At 55.2% G+C, this 12152-nt stretch overlaps 1 protein-coding gene across 1 annotated transcript in view; it reads left to right on the top strand.

Moving 5' to 3' along the window:
- The window catches only part of ATP2A3 (ATPase sarcoplasmic/endoplasmic reticulum Ca2+ transporting 3), a 43656-nt gene that overhangs the window by 19195 nt on the left and 12309 nt on the right, over positions 1-12152 (top strand). Inside the window, 6 exon segments of the mRNA XM_068655768.1 lie at positions 1436-1516; positions 2095-2180; positions 3004-3468; positions 8449-8537; positions 10303-10405; positions 10751-10882. Of these exon segments, the coding sequence (XP_068511869.1) occupies positions 1436-1516; positions 2095-2180; positions 3004-3468; positions 8449-8537; positions 10303-10405; positions 10751-10882 (956 nt within the window).

Raw genomic sequence — 12152 nt, 5'->3', positions numbered from 1 at the left:
GCTGCTGAACATTTCTTTTTGATGGCACTGTCTGGGTCATGGCTGGGAAGGAAAGAGCTGAGCTGGCCTCTGGAGGGGGTTGCTGATTAATAGCAAATTAATTGGCAAGTTTTGGTTTTAGCAGGTTTATAGCATGGGGCAAGGAGGCTGCCAGGCTGCCTGGTGGGAGGGGTGGGTATGTATTCCTGCCCACCAGGGACACAACATGTCCTGCTCCTAACCATGGCCACGAGCTCCAGATAGATTTGTGCCAATGATGTGCCCGTACAGACACAGGCGTGTGGTGCACGTAGGGGAGGCTTCCTGGCTGCAGGGGACAGACAGCTGGCAAAGCTGGAAACTAAGACACGCAGGGCTGGGCAGTGGCAAGGAGGCTTTCTTGGTTTGAAAAACTGGCAATTAATTTAAAACAAACCAACTTTGCCCATAATAAGCCAATTGAAGCAAGTCGTTGTGCGGGCAGCTGCAGATGGGTTAAACTCATCACAGCTGAACAGCATTTAAAGAAACCAGTGTTTGCTCCTCTTTCCTTCCCCTTCCCTTGGCTTTCAGCATGGCACATCTCTGATAATCCCCCAGACAGCAGCTGCTGGGTCGCTACGGGGTGCCCGGCCTGCTGTGTGAGGTTTTCATGCTACCTGCCCTGGAGTGGGAGCCACCCCTATAGCACCAGGGCTCGACACGGTCTCCTGAGATTTCGTCAGCAGATCATCAGCCTGCACGTCCAGCTCAGGTTTTGCAAACCTTCTCTGCCCTTCCCACAGGGGAGGACGAGCCCTTTGCCCCTTCTGAGTGGCTCTGGCTCCCTCGAGCATCTCCAAAGCCTGCGCCTGATGGGTCTGGGGGAGTCTGCAGGTCCCCGTTCAGCATCCCCAAAAGTGTGGGGATGCACAGCTGGGATAAACAGCTGCAGCGTGGAGCGGCGCCAGGGCAGCCCGGCCCTGAGCTCGGCAGGGTTTATGAGCCCTGTGAGGAGCTGCTCCTTAAAATCCGGGACCGGAGCCGTTCGCTCGCGGCCAGGCGCTGCACGGTGTGATGTAAGCCCTTGCAAGCGAGGGCTCTGCTGACCTCAGTGTTTCCGAAAAGCAGTTGCGTTCAGGCGATAAGGGAGCACGAGGAAGAGCCGTGACATGCCAAGAAGCCGGGAGGAGGAAACCCAGCAGGAAAAGCAGCTTTCAACACTTCTTTTTTTTTTTTTTTGGTTTTGTTTTGTTCGCTAACGTGTGCTTCGGTGGGCAGCAAACAATGGCTGTCAGGCGGCCAGGCTGCTTTCACCCGCGACCGCCGCGCTGGGGAACCCACGGGCGGCTGTTTGGCTTGGCCTCGAAAGGTCCTGGAGAGCTGCTGGCCGGGCTGGTGCCTCTGCAGCACCTCCAGGGCCTCGCCGTGCCCCTTCCTGGCCTCTGCCTGAGCTGCCCTGCTCTTTTCCTTGCAGTCGGTGACAAGGTGCCCGCAGACATCCGCATCATCGAAATCCGCTCCACCACACTGCGGGTCGACCAGTCCATCCTCACAGGTGCGTTGGGGTGCGTGCTGAAGGTGCTTTGCCCCCCCGTCCTCTGCCAAGAGCAAATTTTGGGGGCTAACGCTGAACTGAGCACTTTGCTGGGGTGAGAAACAAGTGGAAGAAGAAGATTTGGGGCTTGGGGAGGACTCAGCACCTCACCTAAAGCTAAATGCAAAGCGAGGGGGGTTCCCAGGTGTTCCCATGCGCTGCTTAACCAGGGGTTCCCATCCCCCCGTGCAGCCATCCCATGAGAGCCACTGGTGCACGAGACCTCATGGCATTAGGGAGATGTGACACCACTGGGCTTTCTTTTAATTACATTATCTTTGTGATAAGCAGTGGAAAAGCCCTTAAAGCTGATAACCCATAGTATTTCAAAAATTATCAATCGGGGCATTATGAAGGCTCCTCTCTCAGTCCTAAGCTCCTCATCCTGGAGATAAAGAGGTCTTTGTTCCTCAGCCCTCATCTTCAGAGTGCTCTGCCATCCCTGTGGTGGATGTTCTGATGATTTTGTGGCCGAGTGCTGCTGTGGGGGTTGTGATGGAGGCGCTGAGCAGTTCATCTCCCCGCTCTTGTCTCGGCAGGGGAGTCCATGTCGGTGATCAAACACGCGGACCCCATCCCCGACCTGCGCGCTGTCAACCAGGACAAGAAGAACATGCTGTTCTCCGTAAGTCACCGCCTCACCCGTGGTTTTGCAAAGAGATGATGGGCCAAGAGCCTCATGGACACAGGAGGTCTCTGGGCTGGGTGCAGTAGAAGCTGCATGTGCAAGACCCAGATCCATAGAAAGGGTCCCGAATCCATAAAAATGGGGACCTGCTTCCACAGGACTTCATTTGGGTTGTGGCATGTGGTTCCCTGAAACACCTTGAGCAGTCTCGGCTGTTTTTTCGTCTTGTAGGGTGTATTATTAGGGTGTATTATCCTAAGAAGGAGAGAAGGTTTGTGGTTGAACCTGGAGCTGTTGCAGGTTTGGGTCTCCTCCTTGCTCATGCCCCTTGGACAGAAGTCAAGCGTGGGAGGGATGAGAGTGCTCTCAGGAGTCACCTGCTGCTTCAGGGTGTTTTTTTGTAGAGTCCCAAACAGCCATGAACCACGTGAAATAGAAACTCCTCCTGGCATGGATTGGGAAATGGGCAGGTTGCCCTGGGTGCTTTGGGGTTCCTGAAGAGCTGGATTGCCCCTTGCTTGATGCTGGTGGGACTCGTGCCATTCAACGTAAATCATCCAGGCTCATTATGGCTGAAAGAAATTAGGAGATGAAGTTCACTCCTCTGTAACCGAGCAATGGCAGGGACTGTGTGTGGGTTTAGGATGGACAAAGATTTGTCCCACGTTTTAGCAGATGGAGAACTTGTGGGGCCTGGTGTCTCATTTTCTCCTTCCCTAAGATCTCGTATTCTCCCTTCACAAGAAGCCACACATTTCCCTGCTCAGGCTGGGAGGTTTCATGCCCATGTATTTACTCCGTTCCCTTCCATCCCTTCCAGGGCACCAACATTGCTGCTGGGAAGGCCGTGGGGGTCGTCATTGCAACAGGGGTGTACACGGAGATCGGGAAGATCCGAAACCAGATGGTGGAGACAGAACCCGAGAAGACCCCTTTGCAGCAGAAGCTGGATGAGTTCAGCCAGCAGCTCTCCAAAGTGATTTTCCTGGTGTGCATCGCCGTCTGGGTCATCAACATCAGCCACTTCAGCGACCCCGTCCATGGTGGCTCCTGGTTTCGAGGCGCAATCTACTACTTCAAGACCTCGGTGGCCCTGGCGGTGGCCGCCATCCCCGAGGGCCTCCCGGCCGTCATCACCACGTGCCTGGCGCTGGGCACGCGCCGCATGGCCAAGAAAAATGCCATCGTGCGCAGCCTGCCCTCGGTGGAGACCCTGGGCTGCACCTCCGTCATCTGCTCCGACAAGACCGGCACCCTCACCACCAACCAGATGTCCGTCTGCCGGGTGAGTGCCGGCGGCGTTTTGGGGTGTGAGGGGGGTGCTGGAGCATGGCCCCGTCCCCATCCCGGGATTAAGGGGCTTGATGTCTCCACCAGCCGGTTGCCAAGCTCAGCATTGTTTTGTCCCTGTGCAAATGTTGCGTTTTGTTCAGTAGGAATTTCAAGGTGTGCTTGGAAGATGTTTTGTTGGGTGGTGGAAGGAGCCACGAGTTTCCTTCCTACCCAACTTAGGGTGAGGTTTATGGCTTACTGTGGTGGGGTCTGAATATAAAACTCACTTTTTCATCAGCACCAGCATGGAAGTGCAGTTTTGTTGACTTATTTCATGGCTCCCACTCCACAGAGCATCGCTTCTGGCTGGGTTTCGGTATTAAGGCAGAGCTCCTGGAGAAGCCAACGTTTTCTGCACCGCTTCTGCTCTCTTGCCCATTTTCCCTCTGTTTTTGACCAAGCCAGTGAGAAATTCTGGACTGTGCAAAATTAGGAAGTCTGGATCTGCGAGGCCAAAATGGAAGGGTCAGTGCAAGGCCTGGGTCCAGCTGTCCGTGGTGGTTTGTTAGGAAAGACTGGGCCATCCCAGTGCTTCTCAGTTTCCCCATTATTCCTCAGGAAAGCTTTTTTCATGGTTTTGGCACGTCAGTTTTATAGGAGAACCTTGGAAAATGTGTCGCCAAGGGGAAAAATGGCCCTGGCCACTGTCCCTGCTCTCTGAATTTTGGGTAGTGCAGCAGCAACCGACCACAAGCTTTGGTTTGCTCAGCACAAACTCCAACTGGCTGGAAACATCTGATGTTTCTGTCCTATAAAGGATTTAAAATGAAACCCCATTGGAGTGAGGGGCTGCCCATGCAGGAGGAGGAGGTTGCCATCAGCTCTAAGCAAATAATTAATAAAATAATAAATACAAATAGATAATGAAGGACACCCCCAGCATCTGGGGGCTCTGCAGCAGGGCAGGTAGGATGTGGCAGTGCTGCCCCCCAGCCCCTTCCCACAGCTGGACCCTGCTCCTTGGGCTCAGGTGGAGGTGCAGCTGGATGCAGCAGCAATGCCTGGCAGGGGGAGGCAGAGCAGGGCGATGCGACGAGGTGGTTTTAGCATCAGTTGTTGTTGAGCTCAGCCCAAGCTTGCTATCAATTTGCCCAGAAGAGTGCATTTGCAATAAATAAAAAATAAAATTAAAATTCAAAGCATCCCGCTCCCTGCCACATTTCTGATATCCCTTTTACTTGTTTGGCTGAATTCTGCATCGCAGGGCGCGGTGCTGACAGCCAGGCTGGCTTCAGCACACGAGAAGCACCCATCGGTGTTTAACCAAGGGGTGCTTGCGGCCAAGGTGCCAGCAGAGCAGCTCAGCGGGGCGCAGCACGTTAATCCCACGTGCTCGTACGTGCTCCGTGCACGGGGCGGTCAGGTCTCGGTGCACCAGACACCAGCCCCAAACCTGCTGGAGCTGACAGCGCTGCGGTGAGGCAGTCAAGCCACAAACCCACTCCGTGTGTCAGCTGGAAGCTGTGGTTTGCATCGCTCACCTTACGGTCGGCCTGGGCTCTCTGGCGTCTGGTAGTTGATAGCCCTCTGTGACCGGAGCGCCTGCTCTGTGGGGGAAGGGACGCCGTTTTTCTGGATTTTAGCAAGGCTTTTGGTGCCATCCCTCATGGTGCCCTTCTGGACAAAATGCCCAACTGTGAGATGAGTGGGTTCATGCAGTGCTGGGTGAAGAGCTGGTGGACTGGTAGGGTTGTGGTGGCTGTGTCTGCCTGGCTGCGTTCCCCAGGGATCGGCTTTGGGGCTGGATTTTTCAATGTCATGGTCATTGATCCGGGTGCAGGGCCGGCGTTCATCCTTGGCAAGTTTGCTGGTGGTACTGTTCGCTCTCAAGAGATGAGAGGCCTTGCAGGGGGATCTGAACAGGTCGGGGCAGCGGGCGATGAGCAGGGAATGAAGCTGAGCACAGGGAACGCCGGGTGCTGCCCTGGGACGGAGCGGGGCTGGGCACGGGCACAGCCAGGGGGCAAGGGCTGGGGGGCTGCCCTGAGCATCATGAGTGGTGCTGGGCTCCCCGGTATCAAAAGGTCCACGAGGTGCTTGAGCACATCCAGAAGAGGGTATGGTATGTCTCGGTGATCCTTGTGGGGCTCTTCCAACTGCAACTCCTGCTCTACTCTACTCTAAATTGTCAAGGAGCACAAGGACGGTGTTTGGAAGTTAGGCAGCGAGGCAGAGATGCTGCACAGGTTCGGATGTGCTGCCGTGCCTTGATTCAGCAGCTTCGTCTGTCTGAACAGCCCCGGGTGGTTATGACTTGGTGCCTGTCGTGCTCGGGGGTTTCCCAGCATCGCCGGCTGTGCCGTGCTGGCGTTGGGTGGGCGCCGTCAGCTGGGGCCACCTCCAGCGTGGGAGGAAAATGACGCTGCTCCGTGGGCTGGCAGATGGGTGAATGATGCTGATTACAACCTTCTACTATTCCAGACAGCTCTCCTACCTCGTCTGCCTTTTTGATGAGTGCTTTTTTTAAAGATGCCACAGAAAATACGTAAATGCGGGCATGTATCACTCACGCCTTACCCGCTTTTCAACCTGGAAATTTGACAAAACCTACCCAAAAACTGCCCGCCTCCCCCTCAGCTCCAGCTTGCCACTCTGTCGGCTGTACAAGCTGGGAGCAGGCAGGAAATCTGATGTAACCTTCGGTTGCCGTGGGTTTCACGGCACCTCTTTTAAATAGGCATGGAAAAATAAAGGGCATGGAATGATTTTTTTTTTCCTTTTCTATTAAGAAAGTTGCTATTGTGGAAGTGCTGATTGTTTTGTGGCTGTGCTTGAAAACAAAAGAGCTCCTATCAGGCAAAAACACCAGTGGCTGGGGTGGACGTTTTCAGGTTTTTTAATAAATGAGAGTCCAGTCTGTGTTTCTGAGCATGGGAATCTATTTTCTGAAGGGCCCACGAGATTTTGGCTCAGCTGAAGGCTGATGTCATTGGACATCTCAAAAATGCACAAAGGATGCTCCCCCTTCAAAAATCGCTTTCGGTGTTGTCTCAGAGCAGGTGCTGCATTGCCGAAGCCTCTGATTTGGGAAATTTCAGCCATTCTGCCTCTGTTTCTGTTCATTATCTTGGCCTCCTGGGTGGAGGACCCATGGAGTCCCAGCTCTCTTCTGCCACCCTTTGCCTCGTGATTTTCTTCAGAACCCCTTGGGGATGCTGAGAGGCCTCGAGGACAGGCTCAGGGAAAGGATGGTCTGCTGTGGAGGCTGGGCTGGGTTCGGAAGGGTTCCCCTTGGAGATGGGATGCACGTTTTGAATACAGAGTGCCCTGTGCCAACTGTGGCTCATTTTGGATGTGAGTGTGCCTGGGCACCAACCTCATCCTGGCACACGAAACCCCTCTCTGTGACACTGGGGGTTTGCCTTCATCCCAGGGTGGAGCAGGGATGCAGTGACCAAGACGTGAGGGCTGAGACCCCAGCCCAGCTCCCCATTAACCACCGGCTGGTTAACGCCTTGGGGCTTCCAGTCTGGGGGAAGTTCAGGCCCAGGTGAATTCCTCCTGGCTGATCTAAAATGCCGTTTCAGAAATGGAGCCTTAAAAATCGCAGCAACAATAATTAATAATAATAGCAGTGAATTAACCTTTGTTGGTTGCCGGAGGGAGCGTGGGCGGCACGCGGAGCTGCTGCACTGCTGGTGCTGAGGATGAGCAGAGGAAAATAAATGGGGAGCACCCTAAATTTGATGGGGAGCACCCTAAATTTGGACACGAGTGGTGCCCGGGGTGCCCCTAGCAGTACCGTGCTGGCAGCGTGAGGTCCCACCTGGCCCCACGCTCACTGCAGCACGGAGCGGAGCCAAAATATTTGATTTGCCTTGTGGGACGTGTGGCAGCTTGCGAAGGTTTCCACGTGTAAGGTTTCCTCAGCCCACCACCTCTGCATCCTCTGATGAAATGCCAATTTTTGAGTTTGCTGAACCGATGAGGTGTGACTGCACCGTGGTAGTGTGGCCATCCAGGATGGTATTTTCTCCTCAGGGATTAAAAACCAAAAAGAGAGATTTTCAGTGCCCTGGATGATGTGGAGATGCTGTTCCCGGGGAGATGGGTGCCTGCTAGTGCTCAGCCACGGGGCAGGCATCACAGCAGGCGGTGTCCTAAATGCAGCTGTGCCTTAATGATGGGTCATGGGACGGGTTTAATTAAATCATCTGGAGATGAAGGACAATTGTCCCTGCACCACTTTCACAAGCCACCAAGCAGATCGAGGAGGGCATTGCTCCCCCGTGGCTGGGGACATGCATTCATCAAAACAATTCTCTTTGCTAATTATGTTAGTTTTTGGCTCCAGCGTGGGACACAAATAACAATTAGGCAGCCAGCAGTGGTGCTGAGCCATTGCCCCAGCTGGGTCGGGTGCTGCTGGTGCCAGAGGTGATGCTGAGGGTGCTGCTGGTGCCGGGAGCTGCCCCTCAGCATGGGATGTGCTGGGACGGAGCCGAGGGGAGTTTGGGGAGAGTTTGGGGTCAGGCGGGTTTTTATGACATTTTCATTTTTTACTTTTTTCATTGCTCTCACTGTAATGGCAAGGGAGTGTCTGGAAGGCATTTGAAAGGCAAAAATCACTAAAATTAGAGCGTGTGGGACTTTTACACCTCCCTGGGGCTTTATTAACCGGGCCGTAACCCCAGAAGTGCACCGGGCGAGCCGGTGGCCGGGAGCTGGCTGGAGAGGGGGCGGCACGGGGAGCCCGGTCCCAAAGCTCACAGCTGGCCGGATCCTTCCCTTCCCTTCCTGGAGCAGGAGCAGGGACATGACCCCTGCTCCGAGAAAAGCAGAGGCGGCTGCTTAGAAGCTGGCTGGGCCCCGCTCCTCTGCGACGGGCAGGAATCGCTGGAGGAGGCGGGTGTGAAAGCTGGGAGGATTCGGGGAGCGGTGGGCACCCAAAAATCGCCGCCTAACGCTGCGTGTCTGCCTGTCCCCCTCGCAGATGTTCATTATGGAGAAGGTGGAGGGCACCCAGTGCAGCCTGCATGAGTTCAGCATCACCGGCTCCACCTACGCCCCCGAGGGACAGATGTGAGTACGGTCCCCGCCATGGGGACACGGGGCAGGGCTGAGCTGGGGGCGACGCCGGGGGGACCCCAGCCTCACCCCCTGTGGCTGGGAGCAATCTGGGCTTTTGCTCTCATTTCTCAGCCACACTGAGAACCGCACACGGAAACCCCACCTGGGCACTGGTTTTCAGCCCTGCTGGGCTTGCAAGCATCGTGTGGCTGCTCCTCGTGCTCCTCACTTTTGGTGGCAGCTGGGAGAAGCCGTTTTCAGCTGCTGCCTCTCTCAGCAGAGCTTTCCCAGCCTGTTTTGAGCTTGTCCCTGGGTCAAACAGGGCACCCTTCTGCCCCCGCTGCATCCCTCCGGGAAGGAGCATTTTAGGGAGCATGGTGGTTTTTCCCAGAAGAAGATGAAATCAGTGCAGGGAATCCGGGGAGGATCTGGGGGAGGCAAAAAGCTTCCCAGGTTTTCTCCCCGGCATGGGGAGATGCCTCCTGACGCATCCTTGCCGCGCTCCCCTCCGCTGAGCCATGCAGAGGCTGCACTTCATCCCAGCCTCAGACTTAATTTCATGAATATTTATAAAGCCAATTTGATCCTCCAGTAAGAATCTCCATTAAAATGCGAGCCAGGTCATAAGCTGGTATTAATCATTGCATTTTGGTTAAATAAGGATCGAGGAGCTGTGCTGGGGTCAGGTCCCCTGTGCGGCTGCAGTGTCCCTTTTTTGGGTTCTTTCACAGCACTGGGGCAGCAGCACTTTGGCCAACACCTTTCCCAGCATGATCCAACCCGGTTCCAGGCAGGGACAGCCAGCAGTGGGCATGTTCCCCTGTCCCTTCTCAGCTCTCTCCAGGGCATCACACACCACAAAAACCATCCCAAATGTTTCTGCTTTCTCAAACACCAAAACGCAGCCCAAAGTGCTTTCGTCCCTGTGCAAACAGATTTTTCAGATTTTCTTGGCCGCTCCCTGTTTTCCGCTCCCGAGCTGTACGAAGGGCTCCAAAATGTTCTTTCCATTGGGAACCAGCAGTGGAATAAACTGATCCTAATAAATGCCTGACAAATTATTTTTCCAGCGAGCGGGCGAGCGGCTGGGTTTGCACAGCCCTAACCTGCAGTTACCTCTCCTGGAGCCCGGATCATTTTTCGCTTCCCCTGAAAATCTCTGCGGCTGTTTCCACCATTGGGCAGCAGGCGGGCGAGGAGGAGCATCCAACTTCGGTGCTGCCTCGCTTCCAGGCACATTTGTGCTCCTGTACATAGCACAGGGCTGCTGCTTCTGAAGCCCTCACCAGAGGCAACATTTTGCTGCCTGCTCAGAAACAGCCCCAGCGATGCCGCTGTGAAATTTGTCTCCCTCGGGTGCCCTCCATGGAGCAGGGAGGAGAAGGGACACGCTGCAGGTCCCGCAGCTCCTCTGGACACCGAACACTTGGAGACCCCGGGGTGCTTTTTTCTCTTTTCTGGTCCATCACCTTCACAGCCAGCCAGTGACCCGGGGGAGCTGTAAGAGGCTGCTGTCAGTCCTTACCATTCCTCCACAGCCCCTTTTATTCTGGGGCACTTCATTTGCTCGGTGTATCCATTGGCACGTAGTCCTGCCCCACTTCGTAAAGCACAAAACGAGAGCCCAAGCGTTTATCGCCGTGCCCTGAGCCTTACGCAGGCTCTTTCCCCCTCTCTGCAGAATATTTTCCCCGGGCTCCGTGGGGAGAAGCTAAGCAGTATTTATGGTGTGGCTGGGCGAAGCGTCGGGCTCTGAGCCATTGCTTTCCCCCCGCAGCCTGAAGGACGAGCAGCCGGTGCGGTGCGGGCAGTACGACGGGCTGGTGGAGCTGGCCACCATCTGCGCGCTCTGCAACGACTCCTCGCTGGACTACAACGAGGTGAGTGGGGTCAGGTCGCTACGGGCTCCTGGCATGCTTTTCCCTTCCCTTCGTGCCTTTTTGGGGTAAAATCAGTGGAGATTGGCCTCTTGTGATGGATGCCCAAGGGTTTCACTCCCTCAAGCGCAGCCCATCCTTAGCAGGGATGCTGCCAACGCGATGTGGCACCTCCTGGTCTCCATCCCTGGGGATTACCCACAGCCCCCGCCTGGATTCAGCCTGTCCCCCTGCATGGGGACCATGCTCCGGGATGACCCAGCAAGCATCAGCACCCTGGGCTGGAGATGTGTTATGGGGCTGTGCTCCAAAGCTTGAGCTCTGTTTGTTTTTTTCCCTGCTCTCTAGTCAAAAAAAGTCTACGAGAAGGTGGGGGAAGCCACCGAAACAGCCCTGACGTGCCTGGTGGAAAAGATGAACGTCTTCGACACCGACACCAGCAAACTCTCCAAGGTGGAGCGAGCCAACGCCTGCAATTCGGTGAGTGGGGAGGGAGGGAGGGCTTGGGGACGAGCCACGGCCACTTGGGTTGAAAAAAGGACGGATCAGGCAAGAGGGTGCCATTGCTGGGCTGACGGGGGGACGAGCCTCAGTAAATCCTCAGGTGCCCGGTTTAGACTGACCCTGGGGTCTCGACCCAAACCCCAGTTCCACTCCTGGGACTTGCTCTGGGAAACGCCTCTGGTTTTCATGGGAACCCCCAGTTCTGGCTGCTCCGGCTCGCTGGGGTCTCCCCGTGCTCCTGTAAAGATGCCCTTGGTTTCCCAGCTGGATTTGGTGTCGTGCCGCTAGGCCTCTCCACGTCTTTGCTTGCTCAAAGGAAGGGCGCTCGGTTGTGCCGCTTGTCCCGTGGATAGGTCCAAGCAGGTTGTCATAAATCCCTGGACTGCTTTTTGAGGAGGAAAATGGAGTTTCCCATCTGTTGGCAGTCCGGCAGCTGCTTTGTTACGCGGCGCTGTCGCTCTGCCTCTCCCGGCCTCGTGTGCTTGCTGTGTTCATCCCCGTTTGCTCCTGCACTGTTTTTTTGGCTTCGCTGCCTGCCTGCTGTATCCACAGACAGCAAATGCAGGCGCCAGCATCCCCCTTTGTGCATGATAAACCTCAGCACATCTCCCTGCACATCCCTGTGCCCACCTCGCTCCTGCGCACAGCGTTGTGAGGAGGGCTGTGCCCTTTTAGCTTTGAGCTTGCAAGGTTTTGCCACAAAAGCAGCTCTTTTTTGTCCCCTTTGCTGATTTATCGAGATTTAAGTAGCTGTAAAAGTCCTGTGCAAACAGCTGTTTGTGTCCAGTCGCAAACGACACCCTCCTAGCAACACAAAATAATTGCACAAACAGTGCAGCCACGCAGAGAGTCCAGTGAGCAAGGTAGGCATCAGCATCCCAGCTCCCCTTACTGGAAAATAATTCAAATTGGCCTCGAATGCCCTGTAAATGGCTTTTTTGGGAGCATCCTTCCAGGAGCTGGCTCAGCTGCCGTGATGCTGATGTTGGTGCGTGAAGGGGATCGGTCTGATGAGGACTGGCTGTTGTCTTGTTGTGCGTTTGGCTTTTGAAATTAATAATGTTGGCAATAATAATAATAATAACAATAATAATAACGTTGGCCTGGCTTTTGGGGTGTCGGGGTGCACAAGTTGGTCAGCGTGTCCCTGCCCATGTGTGTGTGCACCCTGCCTTGCCTGCCGACACAGCCCTCACCGTGCAGACCTCGAGGTACCGCCCGGGTGAGGGATTTTCCACCTGGTGGG

This window comes from Anas acuta, chromosome 19 (assembly GCF_963932015.1).
Source record: "Anas acuta chromosome 19, bAnaAcu1.1, whole genome shotgun sequence".
Classification (NCBI taxonomy): Eukaryota; Metazoa; Chordata; class Aves; order Anseriformes; family Anatidae; genus Anas; species Anas acuta.
Note: the sequence above shows the minus strand (reverse complement) of the source record. Positions and strands in the feature narration are given on the sequence as shown.